The following is a 22,092-nucleotide window of genomic DNA, read 5'->3' as shown; positions in this document are numbered from 1 at the left end:
ATAAATGACTGAATCTACGAACCGCTGCTTTCATTGTACTCTCCCTTTTAAGGCCAAACCCCAGCTTCCAAGCAGCGCTGAACATTATTAGCATCTAAGTGCATGCTGTGGGAGGACAGATGTAAACAGCTGGGACCAAAACCTCTTAGCTGGGCTTAACTGTAGCAGAAGAGCACATCTGACCTAATTTGACAGAAAAGCTGTTAGGGGCACACCTAGCAAACTCCCCAACTCCGTGGGGTCACATGTATGGAGGAAAGGGCTGAGACACTTTCTGAGCCACAAAGTAACATGAGCGACTGACTGATTACACTGACAGGATTACACTGTCTAGTACTTCAGCAGCTGCAATCTGTTAAAGTAAACTCCACAGTACTGGAATCTCTCTCCATGTGCACTCAAAATAGCCTGTGCTTGCTGCTCTTCTGCATTGCAAAATGTAAGAAATGCCTTTTTTTTTCAGAAGACTCATGAAGAAAGGCACAGTCCATTCCTGCCACAATTGATTTTTATGTAATTACCTATTAGATCACACACCTATTATAAAGATTACACCAGGTTTGAGTTCCTACAGTGTTGTGATTGAGGTCTGCAACACAGAACAGCAGTAGACTAGAACTAACATCTTACTGGAAAGTTTGGTGTGTAGCCTTAAGTCCACAAACAGACCTCCAGTCTGCATACAAACCCTGACACTTTCTGGGTTAATGTCTTCAAACTTAAAAGCCTGCAATTTTGTAATCAAGCAAGAACACCTTCCACATGAGACCATACCTCCCTTCTGAGAATATTAGGCATCTACAAAACACTTAACACATTAGGTCCTGATGGGTATTTCATTCTATTAAAGCTCATCTTTACCCAAAATGCCCTGGGAAATTAATGACTCCAACTTCAGAGCAAAGAACACTCAAAACATGAGTAACATTTCTCCTGTTTCTTAACTTGAAACCTCTGCCCAAACTCAAAGCATCTTGAACAAATTAATTTAACACTTTAGGGGATCTTTCGAGGTTAGGACCCTAAGATTGAGTATCAGCATGATTTATCTTCTAAGATAGGTTGCATATTTTATAGTTCTAGGGTAGGGTAGGGTAAGCTAGGCTAGAGTAGGCTAAACCAGGATGGAAGAGACCTCTTGCCCTATCACTACAAACCCTTGTAAAAAGTTCCTTCCCAGCTTTCTTGCAGACTCCTTTCAGGTACTGGAAGGCTGCTTTAAGGTCTCTCCAGAGCCTTCTTTTCTCAAGGCTGAACAGCCCCAACTCTCTCAGCCTGTCCTCACAGTGGAGTTGCTCCAGCCCTCTGATCATCTTTGTGGCCCTCCTCTGAACCCCTCCGTCAGTTTGATGTCCCTCTTCTGCTGGAGGCACCAGAACTGGATGCAGTAGTCCAGGTGGGGTCTCACAAGAGCAGAGCAGAGGGGCTGCTGATTTTGACACATCCCAGGATGACCTTCTGGGCTGCAAATGCACATTGCTGGCTCATATAGAGTTCTTCATTAACTGACACCCCCAAAGCCTTCCCCTTGAGACTGCTCTTAAGCCACCCCTGGCTCAGCCTATATTCGTACATGAAAAAATTATTACAACATTGCAATAAAAAATTCCTTCATAAACACAATCTCTTTAACCTTCACTGGCATAAAAGGCCCTGCATTTGTCACCAGTTCTAATCACAAACTGCAGTGTAGAGATTTCCATGAGTAAGAAGTCTTATTTTACATCAGCAGTAATCCTTCCTGCGGAACAAAGCTTCAAGAGAAACAGCAATGCTCTACTAGGGACCTCTCGCTGTGAATCAGTTCAAACTTACTCTGACTACTATTTTTTCTAAACAAAATGGCAAAGCATGCTCAGGAGGCATGTTTGTGTTCTGACCATCTGAATAATCATCACTGAAATAGCATGCTTAGCGATACTTAGGTCAGTTAACTGTTTTACCAAATCACCCTACCTCATATTTTATTGCTGTCAGCATCAAACAATTACCTTCCCACGGCCGTAAAGCTTACTTCTCATAACCGTAACAAAATCGAACATCTGTCAGCATCATCTTTATTTCAGTCCATAAAAAGTGTGAGGGATTTCAGATGGCAATTTTCAGTATATTTTGGATAAATTCCTCCTTCATAAAGAGTACTTCTTTCCCTTTAACCAGCCATAGTACAGCACCAGTCCCTCCTGACTATTGCTTTTGAAGCTCTCTCATTTCCAAGCACAGTCTGAACTTCAAGGAGATGAGATCTGTACCATTTTCCAATCAGTGCCTTAAGAAAAATAATAATATAACTGCAAAGCCTGCCATAACTTTTTATAGTGGCCATATCACTTGCTTTATAGATGATATAATAAATCTAAGATACATAAATAAAATGCACAGGATTATAAGAGACCTTTATTGCATGCAATGATTTAAAATACATTTTGTATTTTAAAAGGTAGAGTTGCTTGGTTTATTACATCATTACAGCTTTGAACAAGAAGCCCAAGTAAATTTGGGCAGAATTATTAAGTGACATATATATATGAAAACTATACAATAGAATAGAATTAACCAGGTTGGAAAAGACCTTTGGGATCATTGAGTCCAACCCAACACCATCTGATCAACTAAACCATGGCACCAAGCATCCCACCCAGTCTCTTCTTAAACACCTCCAGTGATGGTGACTCCACCACCTCCCTGGGCAGCACATTCCAATGCCAAATCACTCTATCTGTGAAGAATTTCTTCCTAACATCCAGCCTAAACCTCCCCTGGTGCAGCTTGAGACTGTGTCCTCTTGTTCTGGTGCTGGTTGCCTGGGAGAAGAGATCAACCCCCACCTGGCAACATCCTCCTTTCAGGCAGTCGTAGAGAGCAATAAGGTCTCCCCTGAGCCTCCTCTTCTCCAGGCTAAGCAACCCCAGCTCCCTCAGCCTCCCCTCACAGTGCTGTGCTCCAGACCACACATGTATGTCTAACTAAACAACATGCTAATGTACATTTTATTTGTAAGATGACCACAAGAAGTTTAGGGTATGGCTATCTAAAGTTAAAATGATATTACTTAAAACAAGTGAATTTATGGACACTGGCATCTCTTAATGTTTCACTTAACTGATGTTTGCCATTCAATTAAAAGGAAATAAAAGTGCATTGCCACTTGTTTCAGAGTTTGACAGTCTGCCCCACTTACAGAAGAGCCTACCTGTGATTAGTTATTCCCATGCTACATATATATTTCAGATATGATTTCTGCTCATCACAACCAGAAGGGTCTCCAATACATCTTTAATAGGAACAATCAGATTCAGATAATTGTCAGGCCTTAGACAGACTAAGTTGTATGTCTCAACAAATCATCTTTGCTAAATACCCTTCAAGGGAAGTAGTGTTTACTTCTCCAGATCAATTAAAGAGAAATACAAAGCCTCAACTTATTAAGGTCAGGAACAAAAAGACCATTCCTCCTAATTTACCTTCCTGTGTTTCAGATCTCAGCCACACTACAATGCTGAATGGACTGGCCACACCCACAGGAACAATCCCCCATTCTCTTTCACAGAGGAAGAAGTTGCTGAATGCCAGAAAAGCCACCAACACTGTTTAAAAATTGAAAAGAAAAATAACCCCCCAAAACTTTGGACATAACAGATGGGCCAACATTGTATGTAGTTTGGAAAGATCCATCAACAACAGCTTTTTGGTTTGTCATGGGTAGTGATCCTATTTCCAGGCCAGTGCCACAGCCTCCTTTCAAAGTCCCACTGCAAAACCTCCTGTGTCAGCATCTGCCCATGTCCAAGCTTAAGCCTCCAGGGCTGCAGGGCTGCCAAAGGCCCATTTCTACACTCTGAAGAGTATCAAAGCCTCTGATCCAGAAAAGAAAATTAAAAAATGGCTCATTAAGGACTGAAGCTGCAGGTACAACAGATAGCATTATCTGATAACAGATACAGTTTTAAGCATCCCCAGAAACAGGGGATGAAGAGAGGGAAGGGAGGCGGTATGGAGCCCTGAGGGCCTGGCACCCTCTGCTACTGGGCAAAGTGTTTCATTTTCTCACACAAGTCCAGCTGGCAGATCTAATATAGTTGAGTGCCCACAGGCAGAAATGGCTGAGGAATAAAAAACTCATTTCTGCTCTGTGTACTGTGCACGCATCAAGATGCTTTCAAATGAAATCTGCTGAGCTAGACTAGTGCATAACCGCTACTTTTGACTGTTTCCTGCTCTTTTGGTGGTCTATGGGTTTACAGGATGCAATCAAGATGAATTACAGGCAGAGGCAGCAAATGAACAGTTAATGTCTTCAGATGCAGACCACAGATTGCTTCAAACTTTCTACTCCTTTTTATAATACAAAGATACTGCTCAGAGCCTTGTCCAGTCTTGTGCATCACCAGCTCACTTCAGTACACGGATATTTCAAGCTAATGTTAAATAAAACAACAAATACACCCACAAAACAAAAACCCAACCACACACATCTCCTCATTTTAGTAAAAAAAATGACTCAAGAAGTCTCCATTTCTCATGGGAGAACAGCACATGAAAAGTTACTACTGTTGGCTGAGAGGCTGAGCTGCTGAAATTTAAACTGCAATTTGCTTCTGCCCCTTCTGCTTCTCTTGGATTCCCTCATTTGTGCACTCTATGAACAAACAGGCTGCTGGGGAAGCCAAACAGTCTGAACAGCAAATCACACACTTTCTTAACCTGTAACCTCCCTTACCGTGTTCTTAGTTGGAGAATAAATTAGAGCAATGGAATCAAATCTAGTGCTATGTAAGCTCGCAGGGCAGTATGAAAGTCAAAGTGATGCAGGATCAGCAACGTTTTACCTCTTATTTTGTAGGCACAAAACTGTTTAGACTTTCTTCAATGCCATAACCACTCAGTGTATACATATATATATATACACACCATCTTTTTTTCAAGTGAATACATGACTAATTGGAAGTGCTATGTAGTTTGAATTGACATGTAGCCTCAAGTTACCCCTTAACATTTGCTTTGATACAACTGAAGTAGGTCGAGCAGAAGTGTCACATGTAACAAGGTTTTCAAATATGGAATCATCTCTGCAGCTGTTTCCTCAGCCCATTTCAACTTTCAAATGCCTCACTTGTGTGTAGACTCAGAGTTCCAATAATGGTCTCTCCAGCATACCTCTCACCTCTACTTCATCTCTCTGCCCATATTTCCCAGTATAAATCTGACAAATATTGTGGGGCTTTCTAATGGGATTCCAGGACCTCTTCAGCATCACTCCCCTAATGACTACAGTCCCATAATGGTACAGTTTTGAACACCCCCACACATACACACCCCATTCAGGTGTAGAAGCATGATGTGGCATTTGAATGCAAGCATACAGACTTTTGTGTGTGTGTTTAGAGGAAGTGTTCACTGCTTGATTCTTTCTATAAATTAATTAGATATTTTGAAGAAAATTAAAACAATTTTTCACCCTCAGTTTACCCTTCTCTATGGAGAAGCTCTCCTCATGCTCATGCAATCCTCTGAAGACTGGTTTAAATCAGGCTTCTTTTTCCTCTCTTTTTTGGTCATAATTGAAGTCAGGAAAAGACTACACTTACTTTATTCTTTCCAGTAAGAAAATATTTCAATGATGACAGCATATTGAAGGAGCAAAACCAGGGACTGCAACTCCTAATTACTGCTCCCATTTTCTACCCTCTTAACTTTGAAGCTCTGCATCTATTCCATGACATAGAGCAGAAATATGCACGAGTTGTGATTCTTCCTCCAGAACAGGGAAAAAGTAATTGACAGCCTGGAGGCTGAAGCAAGCTCCGCAAGATGGTTTTACTTGGCTCCCATGATGGCCTAGAGCAAGACTGCACATCATGTACTGTGCTAAACAATTTGCTTGGCCCACAGGAGAACAGGAAAGAAAGAAAAAGGAGTGAGAAGTAAGGAGTGGGAGGAACAAAGGAGCGTGGGTGATGGCTGACGGGCTAAAATTGGAAGTGTAATCATACCAGCACTTTTCCACCTTCCTGAGTTGCCTAGAATGAGAGCAGCAAGCACAGAGCAGAGCTGCCTCTCACAGGGTCTGCCATGAACTGGGCTACAGCAGAGGAGGGATCTTTTCCTTACATCACAACCATAGCAGGCTCTTGAGCTCACATGCTGTTGCTTGTAAGATAAAGCTTTGCTCTATCTACTACTAGGGGAGACTAGGAGTGAACCAACTTCCTGAGAGCTACAGAGGAGAAGGAGGCAGCACCATTCCTGCATGGCATCTGCAATCTTTCCAAAGGGAGCTAACACTGCTGCAGCAAAGAAATAGTCTGGGCACAAAGTCCTCCTCCTCACATCCACTGCATACATAAGCAAAAAAGGGCTGGATGTGACTTTCAAAAGAGAAAATGGAAATCAATGACAGTCATCTGTTTCTGCAGTAGCCCTGAGCCCAGCAGGGACACACTAAATTCACATGAGAAAACCAAGAGTCACTGTACCAGGCTCTCCAGCTCATTCTACAGCACCTACATAGTATTAGGATTTCTCTCTGGTAGCCTTCTCTCGCTGCACAATAGAGTGTTAAACAAACACTCATCTTGATATATCCATGTGATCCATGAGCAGCTGGCATGGAGAGGGAAGGAAAAAAAAGGGAAAAATCCCCAAGGTGGCCCATAACCATAGAGAAATAAATCCTTAGAAGGAAAATTGAAAATTACAAGTTAGAGAATTCAACTTGTATCTCAGCACCACCCAAACCAGATCATTTTGGGAACATTTCAAAGAAATTTCCCAATTACTTGCAATTAGTGCTAAAAATAGCTATAAAACACTTCAAATAGTCCTTAAAGCAAATGAAGAGCAGTCTTGGGAGGAACAAATACAGCAGTAAGCAAGTTCCCAGTCTCTCCATGGATGACAGACATCTTTATGACCCTCTGAGACAACGATTTAATTTCTACCTGCATCAGTTTCTGTGTCTAGAGAACAGCAGTAGTAACAGCACCTTCTCAAGCACAGGCACGTTGAACTGTTTATAAAATGCATTTAAATACTTGATTTTACAAACTGCAAACAGAGTGGGGATCCTTGAGGGTACTCTTGCAACATGAAGTGTCATAAAGCAATAGGAATTGCAGTGTATGCACTGATTCTTTGTTCATTAAAATCAGCTGGCTTTTTAAGACATATTTTTTTCCCCTATTTTGGGACAGGTGGTGATATTTCGGTTTTAAAAGCCTAATTACTTCTGTTAGCACTTCAGAATTAAGTAATTTGCAATGCAGAGCACTGCACATTTCATTAGCATTAAAGGAGCGCTTCAGCCCATTCAGAGGGAAGAAGTTACACGGGGAGAAAAATGTTATTTGTGGCATTTTATTATCTGTTTCCATGATGGCAGTTTTGACTGCTCCACTGTCCACTTCAATAACTGCTAAGTCTAGCACACCTTACTTTGGAAGGAAACTTTGCCAGGTGTCAAGTATCCAACCAAAAATTCTGATTGGTGCTTGTTTATGAAAGGACAGACCTTTGCATTGGGTTTTAATTTATATTGACTCAGAAAGAGGTAGAGAGGCAAGTTTTCACACAGGCAAGGAAATTTGAGCAGTTAATAAATAAAACCCCCAAACATTGCTATTAGAAAGTGTAGTCCAGGAGGAGACACAATTACATAAAATATCTTAGTTAAGATACATTATCAGTGGAGCCTTTCCTGTTTTAAAACCTCACCACAGACTACACCAAAGGACTAATTCCACTAATAAAACTGGAGCCAAGCAAATTATCTTCAGATAAAGATGTCTACCAGAGAGCCTTGCTGGTGTCTTATGAAAAATTTAAGAGCAGCAAGGTATTCAAGGAATTTGCTTAATTATTGCCATGATACTCTTGAGGCATTTTTACTCTACCTATTTTGTATAAAGTGTAAAAAACCCTAAAGTATTCCTTTGTCTTTTTTTGACAGGTTTTTACTAAACAACCTATCTGTAGTGTAACTGTTGAGTAAGGATAAGGCATTGAGCTGAACACCAGACTTTTAACACTAACAGTTTCTGTCAGTAAGGCATTTACTAGTAAGAACTGAGGAATAGAAGCAACCACGAGTACCTTTGCATCTGGAAATGGCTGCAGAAACCAAAGTGGCAACGTCGTGTTTTAAGGCAGCACAGTCACATAACCCCAAGTCTGTTTTGGTTTTAGTTTGGTTTATTTATTATTAAAGGGGGGGTAGAAAAAGTATTTGACACTTTCACTTTTTTTTCCCTTCCTTTTTTAAGGAATAGTTTGAAGTTGTAAAGTAATAAAAGCTAATTTCTTGGTGTTGGGGTTTTTATCCCATTTCACTATGGAACTGAATGACGGTGTGCATATAGGGTGAAAGACTAAATCTCAGCCAAGCCAGCTCTAGCACACAGCTTCCCTCCCCTCACTTTTGATAGCACAGAAGCACAAAGAAGCCCAGTCTAGAGAGTCCACATGTGTTTAATCTTTGATTAATTGAACAAAAACCTAAGCGCCTGCAGACATATTTCTTTTAATCACGGGGAACGATATCTTTTCAGTGGCTGTGCTAGTAGGAGAAAGTTAGCAGATGTCTGGCTGGTCTAAAGGGAATTTCTCCTTCTCTGGAGAAAACAGTTTAAATAGGAGAGGAATAGCCATATGCTGACTGTGCACTGCTCAACAGATGACGTAGAGAAGTATCTTCTGCCACAGGGAGTGGAACAGGGCCGTTTTCAAATTAAATTTCTTTCTAATTCAAAGCAATCAGCTGAAATCAATTTACATGCAAGATGCAAGTCAAGTCAGGCTGTTCTCATCAAAACAGCTCACAGAAAGATGCAAATCTGTCTTTGTCAGCAGCATGATTTTTAAGAAAGGCTTGAACACGATGACAGTCAAAAGAACAAAACCACCCAGTTTCTTCACAATTTTAAGCACAGCTGATACTTTTGTTTGCTGAGGAATGACAACTCACAATAATAACAAACTCCCTCATAAATATGAAGTATCTGTCAAGAGTTCTAAATTCACACACAAAACTGTACTGGCACAATGCAAATTTATCTCCAATTTTAGCTGAGGAGCAATTCTTTCAGCATGTCAGGAAAACATCTTTTGCAATGCAATGCTGGGGGTGAAAAAGCAATCAGAACCACCCATGCATGAGGACTATTAGTTAGCATTTTCTTGGTCTGACTTTATTGTTTTGCCTATATCCTTTTGCCCATAGGCCTACGTCTTATGTCATCATCTATGGAAATGTAAACACCCATAAGAATAGGCATGATCTCCTTCACTTCATCTAGTTCTACACAGATGTCTTAGGGGGGTGGAGGAAGGTAGAGTAGAAAAAGATGAAGAGCTCAATGCAAAAAGTGTGTGTGTGGGGGGGGGAATACACTAAGCATCTATCAGTTGAAAACTGTGTATAAAAACTTGGTCCAGAGGAAGGTCACCAAGCAGAAAAAAGAAGAGATAGTCAATGGTCTCAATTAATTTGGTAACTTCTACCAAGGGGTTCCCTCTCAACTCTGCTTCAGGCTCCATCTTTCACAGCCCATGGGGGCCGTATCAGCTTGAGACCCAGCAAACAGCTCACTGCCTAACACCATGGGAAGGGAAAGATTGCATGCAGCAGAGACTCAGAATAGGAACGAGTATCAAAAGCTTTGTTTCCTTCTTCACATACTTTGGGTGCCTACTTTTCCTGCTATTTAAACTTGATGCTAACAGCTGTAATTGTCTTCCACAGGCTTCAAAACAGTAACAGCAAAATTTAGGAAGGAGAGGTTTGTTATCAATTCACTATGTTTGGATTCCGGAAAATGACTTACACATCTACCTGAGGCCCAGCTTGGAAAGGTAGGGTCCTTCAAAGCTGTGCTTTTTACTTTTTCCTTTTATGTTTCCTTCTTTCAGCTCTCCAAAATAACTTCTAATTGTGAATCTGCAAGGCATAGCTTCTACCCTGTTCTAAGAACCAACTTCTCCAGCTTGGGTTCAATATTTCAGATAACTTTTTCACCCATCAGCATTGCCATTTCCCAGAAAGACTGTCAACATGCTCTTTGACTTGAAGATTAGCTGAGCTGCATAGCAATTGCTAGCAAGGCTACAAAATGCACAGATTTGCTTGATCACCCATCCCAGCATGGCCACCAGGACGCCCTAAATTACTTACCATCTTAAACACAATCTGCATAGTCACAGTATCATAACTGATCAAGAACTTTGTGGGCTAAAGGCAACATATATAGGAATATACGTTCCTTCCCTGGTCCTATGTTCTGCATAGGATCTGGGAAGACAGAGATATGTGGGAACAGACTTCATGGGTCAGATAAGTGCTCATGAAGCCCTGACCTTGGCAGGAACAGATAACTGCCTGAATAGGAATCATAGAATGGTTTGGTTTGGAAGGGGCCTTAGAGATAACCTAGTTCCAACACCCTGAATCTTACATACATGCTTTGTTTTGCCAGTAGCTGTGTGTAAGTCTCGTGTGTATCTGCATCTAGAAAAAGCTTTAATCAGTATCATTGTATTCACTTACAATAACACTGACTGGAATAGGCTGTAACACAAACATGTTGACACATTCTCAATAAAAGTCCTCTTGGTCTGCTTCTAAAATATATTTGAGTCTTAGCACTTGAGATCTAGTATGAAAGACAGATATTTTGGGCTTCCAAACACCTCCATGGAGCAAACAAAATCCCTAAAACACTGATCATACAACTCTAGACTACACAACCTTCAGATTTTTTACTATTATTCCAAACATATTCCCAAATTTGTCCTTTAAAAAACAACTACCAAATGAAGTTCTACCACACCAAACTGCCTCGGCTAGGAAACAAATTTAAGTTATAGCACTTCCAATCAAGCTTCGGAGTTATGGGTTTCTGTTGTTTCTGCGTGCTTTAAATCTGTACATCATTGCCTCAATGTGTAAATTAACCTTGTAGCCTTCTCTGCAGCAGGAATATACAAGGAACTCTGATTATTTCTCAAGCACAGGAAAGACTGAATCATCAAAAGCTCATCAAGCACTAGTGAAATAAAAAAGTAACTCTTCTTTTTGCCTCTCTCATTGCCCCTGGCATTGACTTGAAAAAAAAAAACCAACCACCAAAGTCCAACCAACATACACACAAAACTCTGAACAAAATAAATGAAAAGCTGAAAAATTAAAGACCTTTTGTGATAGCTTAAAATTAGCTGCACACTTGAAACAAAGAAACATCCCCAGCTTTGATGTGAGACTCTGCCAAATAAACGGTAACCAACATAAACAGCACATTTGCCATACACAGGCTCTCATCACACCTTGCTGCAAAGCACTGAGTGCAGCAAATCACTTCTTTCTAGTAGGAATCTCTGCACCAGCATACTCTGAAACCCAGCAGCAGCAGCCTACAAAAGGAGGGGAGACTCTCTTCCCAAAGTATTTACTGTGGCATTTTTACTGTTGCTGACAAAGTTTAGAAAGGAGCTCCCAAACCTGCTTTTGAATTAGCACAGATATATATTCCACCAAATGAGTCTCCAGGTGATCAACTAAATCTTGGCTACCTTCACTACAGAATTTTTGTTTCAGATCCCGTGTAACAGACTTGGTAACAAACAACTGACATGGAGGGAACATCTTTAAAACCAAAGGAGTCTTAAATGATGGGCACTTTGTAAACAGGAATTGTTACTATCACCGCTGGAATGGAAACTATTTCAAATGCTTTAATATGCCTAAAAGAAATGTAGTTTGAGTTACTGTGTATCAAAGTACTGATCGACTCCTACAGTTTCTTCTCCTAAGTTTATCACTAAAAGCAAGCTGCAGGGTGCACAGTGATCTGTGTCTACTGGCATACTGCAAAGAGGACACAAAGAAGAGAAAAAAAATCATCACAAGTTAACCAACCTAATGAAGTAGAGACATGGAGCATGGCTCTGTTGGCAACATTGCACCAAATATTGAGGGTGGGTGACATTCCCAACACAAGGAGACAAAACATCATTCTAAAAACAACAATAAATACTGTAAGAAACACTGGAAGGTAGTCAAGAAGAGTTGTGGGATTCCCCTGATCTACCAAGGCATAAATGGTAAGAGAGCATGCAAATGGATGAAGTCAGTAAAAAAGCACAGCTCTCAGCAACAAAATTCTCCAAGTTTCTTAGTAAGAAATGCAAAAATACTGCAGATGAGGCAGCTGGCAGAAGCACACAAAAAACCATCCCAGCATTATCCAGCACATATCACTGTTGAGCCTGGGCATTTATACAGATCTATGGATCATAACAGAAAATAAACAAAACCTTCTGAGGTTCAGCCCATGCTGAAGCGATACGGGCCTGGTAAGATGATACACCACCACCAACATATTTACTGCCTCTCATCAGTGAATCAAAGAAGTAACAGTCTGTTAAAAAGGCTAGCTTTTTCTCTCAGTTCGTGGGTGTCTCAGATGATGGAAATTTTGATATCCAAAATGCTCTGTCCAATGTCATGCAACTGAAGAATGAAGTAACCTGTTGTTTACCAGAGTCTTGTAGAACTCCAGTGATTGCACACAGGGTTTAATGAAAAACAGAGGACATTTGTAAAAATTAAATGCTTTGCATTTTGACAGTGTTGGGTAACTTGCAGCTAATCACACAAACACCTCAGGGAGATTCTAACTTGCCTACAATTAATGGAAGGCAAGAAAGAATTTTGCAGCTAATTGAACAGCTCATATTCTGAATAACACAGGGAAATGAAGTACAGGGAGGTCATCACTGAACTTTAGATTTTGTAATAACCTTTCTTTCATCTGCCATAGCAATTTCAGAACAACACAGAGTCTTTCATTTCAACACTGATAATTAATGAGGCTGATGAAGCCATCCTCTCCACTGGGTGGTTAACTCTGTTTCTTGTCATTCACAGCAACTAGAATAGTGTTTTTAACCATAAGTCACCTACTCTGTAGGACATTTTTCTTCCTTCTGAATAGTTGTACATTTTTTAGAATTGGAATGGTGATCTGGTAGGTACTGAGGATTACACTGCAATAATGACAAAACTACATACACACACCAAACAAAAAGGGCAAGCCACATTCCCGGGTCCTAAATGTACCTCTAACAAGTCATTAGGACGTGGCAGGGAGTGAGGGAAAGAAAAATAAATATTCTAATGTGGTACAAAGCAAGATGCCATACCTAGATTTCACCAACTAAAACCACCCACTTGCCATGACACCTCATGTGGGCCATGTGTGGATTGCTTGCATGAAGGTATGTTCTGTTCACAAAGAACACGAACGTAAAGACTCAACACATTGCCTTCACATGGCAGGAAAGTCCAATTTGAAGACAATCTGAAATTATAGCTTATTTCTACCCAGTAGAGGAGATGAATCAACCAGTTATTGTTTTGTTCCTATTTTACAACTCCTGAATCATTGTTTTCTGTTTGCACTGTGCTATGTGTACAGAGACTGGAATTCTTTAAATGTTGCATTATTTCACTTTTAAATCATGTTACAGGGACAGTCATGGAGGGCTGCCAGAGCAATCATGGAAGATTATTTTTTCTCACTCTAAACTAGCAATATAATGGCAATATGATTAAACCTGAGTAACACAGGAGTCATAACACTGAAGCATTTCCATTAACTGTACTGCTGGATATCTGTGCAGCCTCATTTCCCTATCACCTTTTGTGTTCAGTGGATTCATATCAGAATTTAAAGAAGGCTTACATAGGAGAAAAAAAAGTATGTAAAACATGAACATAAAGACTCTCTATTTTGTTACACATTGCACAGTACATTTGGTTATAAATTTCATAGTACAAAGAAATTCCTTGCCTGTAATCTTACTTTCAGCCTTTTTATAGACAAAAGCAAACAACTGGGGAAGTCTTACTTAAAATACAAAAAGTTAGTTGTAGTGGGTTGATTTTACCAATGAAATTCGTTTAGACCTGTCTTTGTTTATACAATATTCAGCTAGAGCATCCCAGCACTGTCCCTTTCTTACAGGCACAGCCTCAAACGGTCACCGTTGGTATGGCATCTGCTGTTCTCATCAGGTCTAACTCAACATGTGACAACATAATTTTCATCTAACAAGAAAGCACAAGGTTCACGTCTCAGACTTTCAGGGATGCAATACTACTAATCTGATGCTGCAAGAGACAGCATGTGCTGCAGAGCTCACACCCACACTACCATCCAGAAACATGACAGACAGTTTTGAAGAGGTCATTTTTCAGTTCTCCACATTTTTCTTGTCCGCTCTACAGTCTCATTAGCACAACCAACTTTCTAGCAGTGGCATTTAGTGGGATCTCCTACCAGCACTAATAAATTACTCAGTTCCACAGTTCCCAAAGAGTTGATTACTGAAAGAAACAGAATATCTGAAGACTGAAAATAAAGCTCTACAGATCTTCAAAAATTAGCCAGGGGACTTCAAAGACTACACTGACCTTGTAGCACATTTGCACGTAACTTTTGCCTCATTGCAAATATGTTTCTCCCCAATGATGTTACATTTGTGGTAAAATATGATCAGAGGTAGTTTAGAGTAATCCAGGCTTGCTATACAGCTGGAACAAGAGCCAGACTCTTTCAGTGCAAGGTAAACCTACCACTGATAAATGGCAGAACTTCAGATGCATTGGCAGACGCAGTAACGTTAAAACCTTCTACACATCAAGCAATTTCTGTGAGTGCTATTGACTTGTGGTAAGTGTTGGCATGGCTTCACAAAGGGTTTTTTATGTGTATGTAGAAACTTAATGAGAGCCTTGTAAAATTGACATTTGTCTTTTTAATATATGCATGTAAATATCCAAATTAAATCACTTGTTTATCAGCAAGACAGCAACAACTCACGTAGCAATCTGGGAGTTTGTGTTCATTGATTTCAGCTTGGCTGAAAACACTGATGCTTCACAATGACAAGCAGGAAGACAAGTTTGCTAATGTAGCCTAACACCATACACACTGAACATATGATGAAACCTGGGATCTGATGGTGAAAGTATTTGGAGCAATATCCATCGTGAACTGAAAACAAATGAGGGCCAACTTTTATACACAGCACCTTAGTTAGTGTAAAACATCCTGTTACGCGGGTTAGAAGTAACACATATATATGTACTCAATAAATACTTCTTCAAAAGGCACAACTCTTGAGAAGCAAATCCACATATGAATGGAGAATAGGAATGTGATAAAAGCTACCCAAGAATTTCATGATGAAAGGAAAATAAGCTCTGCAAAAAACATGATTTGAAATAATGATTTGCAAAGCCACTGACCAGCAAACATCACCAACTTCATTTGCATTTGATTTTTTTAACAACCTCAAAACCTTTAGAGTGCTGTTGCTACTCTTGACATGGGGAGGTTTCTACATCATGCTATACAAAAGACACATGAGATCCAGGGATACAGTTTTCCTCAAAAAGGTGTAACTGATGGAAAACAAAGTAAAACAAACAAACCCCCACACTGAATCAAACTACCACACACCAATAACCAGATTTGGTCTGGATCTTGGGGCATCCATGCACCAGGCAATCCTGAGACATTCAAGCATATGAAGCAGCTGCACTACCCTTCAGTCTGCTAATGGGTACCTTCCCACTTTTCCAAAACTGCTTCTGTTTCCCTACTGTGAAAAATTACTTTTGTTTCCCAACTGCTTCTGTGCCAGACAAAACCTCCAGCCCTTACTCTGACGGTCAAGAGTGGCTCCATTTTGCGCCACCACCTGTAAAGCTGACATTTGTAGAGAGAATTACCCAGTTTCATTCACATTCTTTAGGACCTTTAGCCACTAAAGAATGCATCACTGGCAGGCAGTAGTCTAAAACCAGTTACATTCCTCAAAACACAGAAGCAGATAAACTTGTGGCTGCCTAAATCTGAAGGATGAATACAGACTATTGCCTCATTATCTCATCGCACATCCTTCCTGGAAAGCCCTACTGAAATTTCATTCTACTGCAAAGGAAGTTTGAAAACACACACACACACACACACACACACACACACTGAATCTTCATTTCAGAAATTCTGTAGGAATAATGTTTCAAATAAAGGTGAAATCAGTCAACTGAGCACAAAAAAATAGCCTCCAAATAAATATGAGCTACATCTCTCTTAATTGATTTGTAATTCAGCTCTCAACTGAGTTCCTGCTCATGCAAACATATCCTTCTCATTTATGAAGATCTTGCATATCTAAAATTACACAGAAAATGTCATGTAATATTAAATTACAAAGCTATCTTGCACAGGGCTGTGTAGCATAGAATATTTTACTAAAGAGTCTGAGAGATTTTAATCCTTGAAATACCAAGGGGCTAACTATTTGATTACAGAAATTTACAGTCCCTCTAACATAGTTAAACAGGATGCAGTCGGTGGGGCTTCAAGTACTCATTCATAGACTGAAGAAAGATACCATTCTTCACCAGCCTAAAGGATCATCTTGTCTTTAATGCTATTGTGCAGACAGAGATGGGGCACAGTTTAAAAAGGATTACTACAAAAATTGCAGGAAACAGCTCAGAAATACTTTTATATATATTTAAAACAACATTATGGAGAAGATAGACCAAATGACCCACGGTATGAGTAGACACATGGGATCTCCAAACATCCTGGAAAGGCCCCAAGAAGCAGAAATTGAGGAAGAGAATTACTCTGTTCAATTTGCTGGCAATAAATGGTATTTAGATCATGGTCAATGGTATTAAGTGAAGACTGACATGGTCCTGACCAAGATACATATGAGTGGGTGAAGTGGTGTGCAGACTTCAGTTCAAAGAGAGGCTGATAAACAGGATGGGACAAAGCAGAGATTAAATTCTCTCTGCAGTTCTATTATTTATCATTTTAGTCTCTCACACACTGTGGCAATCCCAGCTAAAGATACTTTAAGTTCTTCAAAGACACAGGTATTTAAGAAGATAAAGCAGCTTTTAATATATTGCATTTCTGAAATTTGTGTAATGTGAAATCCCTCTGTATTTTTTGTTGGTAAATGTGGGTGAATCTATGCACAGCACACTTGATGGAGGTGTCAATCTCATTACATGGGCAAAACATTCTCTTTGGATACTGTCTCAAAGATAAGCACTGAAACTGTTTAAAAAAATTAAACTGCATGAAGGGATAACAGACTTGGAGTTTCATTTTCAGTATTAACCTGAATTTGAAGTCAAATCCACACAGCCATTGGACAGTGAAGGAACATTGCCTAGTTACTGTAAGAGGGGATGAAAGAAGATGTTGGGATATATTCCCAACATTATGAAACAAACTGGGGCAAACGTGAGCCACCTCCACCAGTAAGAGCCAGGAGTTACAGGGCAAACCAGACTTCTGCTTTCTGCATTTCACCAAGGTTTTCCAGTTAAAATGACATCATCCAAACACATAATCGAATGGATACTCTATAAACACACAAAACATTAACTATAACACAGGGATTTCTAAAACAGTGACTGCATGTTACTAAATGTATACAAATGCAAATGCTGTGGTGCTCCAATAGGGGTACTGAGAGGCTAAGCAAAACAGTGTTGGTTTGCAGAACTCCACTGTGACTGTAGCTCCAGTGTATAGTGACAATAGCATTGCAGCTATAATGCACAGATTTCTAATTTGATGCAAATTTATTCCACCGCCCTTCAACTCTTCCCTTGTTCCTCCCTACCTCCTCTGTGCTATTTAAAGTGTTTTGCTGCTTTTCCACTGTCACTTCACTACCTTTTATATTGAAACCCTAACCTTTTCTATTAAAATTCTTCTTTCTATAATCTCCTGGTATGCAATTAAAAGTGTATACCATTGCACCCACAAATCTCATTTCCAAATACAGACTGTGGTTATTTTCCCCTCCTTTGCTTCATTTTTGCTGTTTATTTTCTGACACCAGCCCTTGCTACAAGGGTAATTTTGAGCTGAATAAACAAGCTGTACTATCATTAGGTGGTGTACATTTTAAGTTCTTCAAGAACAGAAGTTTTTGTCCTGCATGTTGGCAGAGGCTCATTAAAAAAATGGCATCAGTATCAATATCTTGCACCTCAAGCACTGTCAGACTCACTGCCATAATCACAACAAGGCTTGAGACAGGAGTGGCAAACACACTTAGCACCTGTACACCAGTAGAATTGATGCATGCCACAGTGTACCAATCCCTGAAATCTGTCTTGTGCTTCTGTGTTCTGATGAGAAATTGTGGAAGAGACAGAAAAACTCCATTCATGGCACACATTACGCCAAGGCACATTACAAACCAAAAGAACGTGAAATAAGCACAACTGTCCGTGCTGCTTTGCTGCGTGGACAGACGGGAAAACCTTTAATAATCAAGAAGAGGCGCTGTAAACAGCTCAAAATCTCTTAAACATTAACAACCACTCACATTCACTGGATAAGAATACTTCCAGCAAACCAAACACTGATTACTTTTAACATTTAAAGCAGTAATGAGGAAGCAGCACGGTCACAGATACTAATGACATGTATTTACTTCATTATATACGATGCACCAGATTCTTCTGGTTTAAGAATCAAGAAAGTCTTTGGTATTGTCTGTGAATGCAAGCAAGACTCAGCAAAATGCTCAAGTAAAAGCACAAATTAAGAGTTTCTTTCCTTTATCTTCCATGAGAGCTATGAAAAGCTAGCCCTTCTTCTGAAGTTATACACCAGTGACAGCATTTAACATCTAAAATTGGGAGCCTCATCAGAGCTAGTTAACAACATCCAATTGCTTAGTCAGAGATTAGTGTTTCCAGAAAACGCAACAGCTCTGTGCTAGCTCTTTAACATCACACCAGATGAATTGCTACAGATCACAAAGGAAGCCTTTAAAAGTAACTTGAAATAGATACCTAACTTCTGAATTTCAAGGTTTCCTCTCATGTATCAGTATCCCAAAGTTGATATTTTTGGACATACACTTGTTCCACTGTATGAAAGCTTAAAATGCTTTCATGTACCTCTCTTCCTCTAAAATACATAGCTTCTAAAGGGTATACAGGAAGAGATAAGCATTACAAAGTGATGTGAACATACTTGAGTGCTCCTTCCGTTGGCCAGCTACTTAGAACTAGAGAGATAATTCATGGGCCACTCCTTTTAGAGGAGGAAGGAGGGGTAGGGAAAGTGTTTCTAAACAGCTATTACTTATTGTAGTGTGTGTTTGTGCAACAACCACCCCAAATGTATCCTAGTAGATCAAATCCTGGCTATTCTGCCCACTGTTACAACATTGCCTTTTGCATGGTTATCTGGAGGAAAAATCACCTACAAGTTGAAAATGTAAGTATACAAAAGTCTAACAAATGATGATCAAGTACTCATAATTACACAGAAGCATAAAAGTAGTGAAAACAGGTGGAAAATGTTTACATTTGTACATGCTACCTCTTCCATTTTCCCATCTCTGTATTAATAAGAATGAGCAGTATAATTCCTCCATTACTTTTAATCCAGTGCCTCAGAGGCAGCTTACAGTTATTTTTAACCATCAAATTATATCAAAGCAAGCGGCTGTTACCTAAGAACAAAAAGATGCACTTACTTGCCACCTCCAACGATGCATTATGACTTACAGCTTCCCCCAGGTAATTCCTCGCCACACAGACATAGACTCCTTCATCTGGCCTGCTCTTGCGCCCGTGGACTATGCGTAAGAAAAATAAAGATCCACTGGGCAGCAGCATGCGGTGCGAGCGCGGGTCATCCTTGTCCGTTTCCACTCTTTCCCCTCCCTTGTACCATTCAATGGTGGGGGTTGGCCTTCCTTCTGCTTTACAGTTTAAAGTTGCTGGTTCTCCTTTGGAAACAATTAGATCAGAAGGATGTTCAACGATTCGAGGTGGGAAATCTTCTTGACGAAGACGGGAGCCTGGAAGATAAGAATGCAAAGTTTCCTTAGAAGGCCATTGCCAGGTGCAATCACCGGGTTTTGCAATCACACTACTTAACCAGTCCCCCACAGCACAAGATTTAATAAGAACAGTTGTTAACATCTCCTTAAAGTATAAAAAACGTCCAAAACCTTCATGAACTTCGCTGTGTGCAAGGCTCTCCCGAGTAAACACATTCAAACACTTATTTTTCAATGGGTGACCTATATTAGTGAAGCCTTTTATAAAGGGATGCTCCTCTAGGGGAAATCTGAAAATACATAAATAAAACTACTTAAAGCAGAAAGGGACAAAAGTTGAGCGAGCAGCTGACTGGTACACAGTAAGCATTAACCATAGAGACAACTACCTGAGGGGTATAATGGCCTTGACAATGAAGTTATAACCTTTCTACATAGCTACACTTCTTTTTCCCCCCTTTTGCCTAGTTATTTAAACTGCATTCACATTTTATCGAGAAGCAGCTTCAATCGTCAACATTAATCTTACAGCAGGAATCAGTCTTGTAATTTCCCTGTCAAAAATTCTTCCCAAGGAGAGATCTGATTAGCAATAACAACAACAAGAAGGCAGAACACCTATTACACACTGGATCTGCTATTCAGTATGTAGCCAGAGCTGCCTTTTCTCTCCTCCAAGTATGACAGCACAGAGTTATATGAACTAACCAATTTGTGCTCTCTGCTTTTATTGCAGTTCAAGTCTTTCATAAAAAAACACCAGGATGCCACCAATCCAAGTACATCATGCTAATTATTTCATGCTGCTACTTAAAAGAACAATTATGTGAAGCTGCTTCCAGTTTCTTGAGCTGTGCCACAACTATTTTTACAAAGACTGAAACACTGGAATTAACAGATGGGAATGTTCAAAGATGAATGTTAAAACTCATAAAGGCAAGATCTGCCTCTGCTTCCACCTGAAACATTCCTGTTGGTAGCATATACACATATACTGTGTTGAAAAATAGCAAGGAATTTCTTTAAATAGGAAAGTTGCTGTTATCAGGGGTACAGACACTGTGCTGTTCTCCACCAGGGGAAAACTAAACTGTCATGTGCTACTGGAGCAAAGAGCCTTAAATCTGAACTGTGCAGCCTAAACTAGTTTAAAATCAAGACCCTACCTACAGTTGATCTTAACTTAGCTCAGGTGGATAGGGAACACTTGATTTTCCAAGATCTATATATTTAAATATTAATTGATCCTGTGTCCTATGAAAGTGCTGCATGACAGACTGTGCCAAAACCCCAGTATCCTCCTGGCCCTGTTTCTTTCCCATTTCACAAGTATAGCATTTAACACTGATTTGTAACGCACAAGAACTCCCCTCTTCCCTTTTATTGAAGCTCTTTACATTGTAACATAAGAACCAAGTAACCACTCTGATTGCTACCAAAGTTATTAGCAAAATGCTTACAAGCAAAATCACAGCTTAAAAAGGTGAATCTTGGAAACAATTGTACTTCTTCAGAACAGAAGAGCATTCCCAGTTCCCCAGTGCTATCACTACATAGAACTTAACCTCTTCCAGAAACCTTTCAGAAAGCAGTATTTTGTTTTATGTCGACTGGAACTCCATAACTCTCTTGCTCTATTAGGTAGAAACCTTTCTCCAACCCTCAGGTTAAACATACCTCTGAGTAGTAAATACTTCATCCTTACCATGCTAGAGCTACCCTTCAGTTCAAAACTCAACACATGTTTTCAGGGATTTTATGCCTTTGACATGCAGATTGCAACCTTTTCCTTCTTTTACCCTCCTCTTAGATTTTGTGGGCTCTTGTTGCTGTTAGAAGCCAGAAACTAAACTGTTTTTTCCCTTGCAAGATTCACTCGTCTTTCCCTTGTCTTAAATTCTAGTTTGGATTCATCTTTTTTGAACACAGAAGACACAAACCATACACACTTAAAGGCAAGCAGACTTCAAAGACTATTTTAAGCACAGACTGCAAAGCAATGTCACATGACATTATGGCAGAAAAATAGCTAAAGGAAAAATCAAAGTATTTCTCTGAAAGTGCCTCTTCTGCCCCAAGACATACAGCTGAAATAAGCTGTTGGGTTTACTTGTTCTCAGAGACAACAAATCATTGTCAAGGAAATAGGAAGATCCACAGAGATCTTGTTTTATTCACTTTCTCTCCACTTGC

General features: G+C 39.9%; 1 protein-coding gene across 2 annotated transcripts in view; it reads right to left on the bottom strand.

Moving 5' to 3' along the window:
- The window catches only part of ROBO1 (roundabout guidance receptor 1), a 633,792-nt gene that overhangs the window by 261,117 nt on the left and 350,583 nt on the right, over positions 1–22,092 (bottom strand). For both annotated transcript variants that reach the window (XM_068144423.1, XM_068144425.1), the window contains one exon: positions 19,591–19,917. In XM_068144423.1, the coding sequence (XP_068000524.1) occupies positions 19,591–19,917 (327 nt within the window). The remainder of the gene's footprint in view (positions 1–19,590; positions 19,918–22,092) is intronic.

Source organism: Melanerpes formicivorus, unplaced genomic scaffold (genome assembly GCF_026170545.1).
Source record: "Melanerpes formicivorus ecotype bairdi unplaced genomic scaffold, bMelFor1.0.p_v2 SCAF_11, whole genome shotgun sequence".
Classification (NCBI taxonomy): Eukaryota; Metazoa; Chordata; class Aves; order Piciformes; family Picidae; genus Melanerpes; species Melanerpes formicivorus.
The sequence above is the reverse complement of the archived record's forward strand: the minus strand, read 5'-3'. Positions and strand labels throughout refer to the sequence as shown.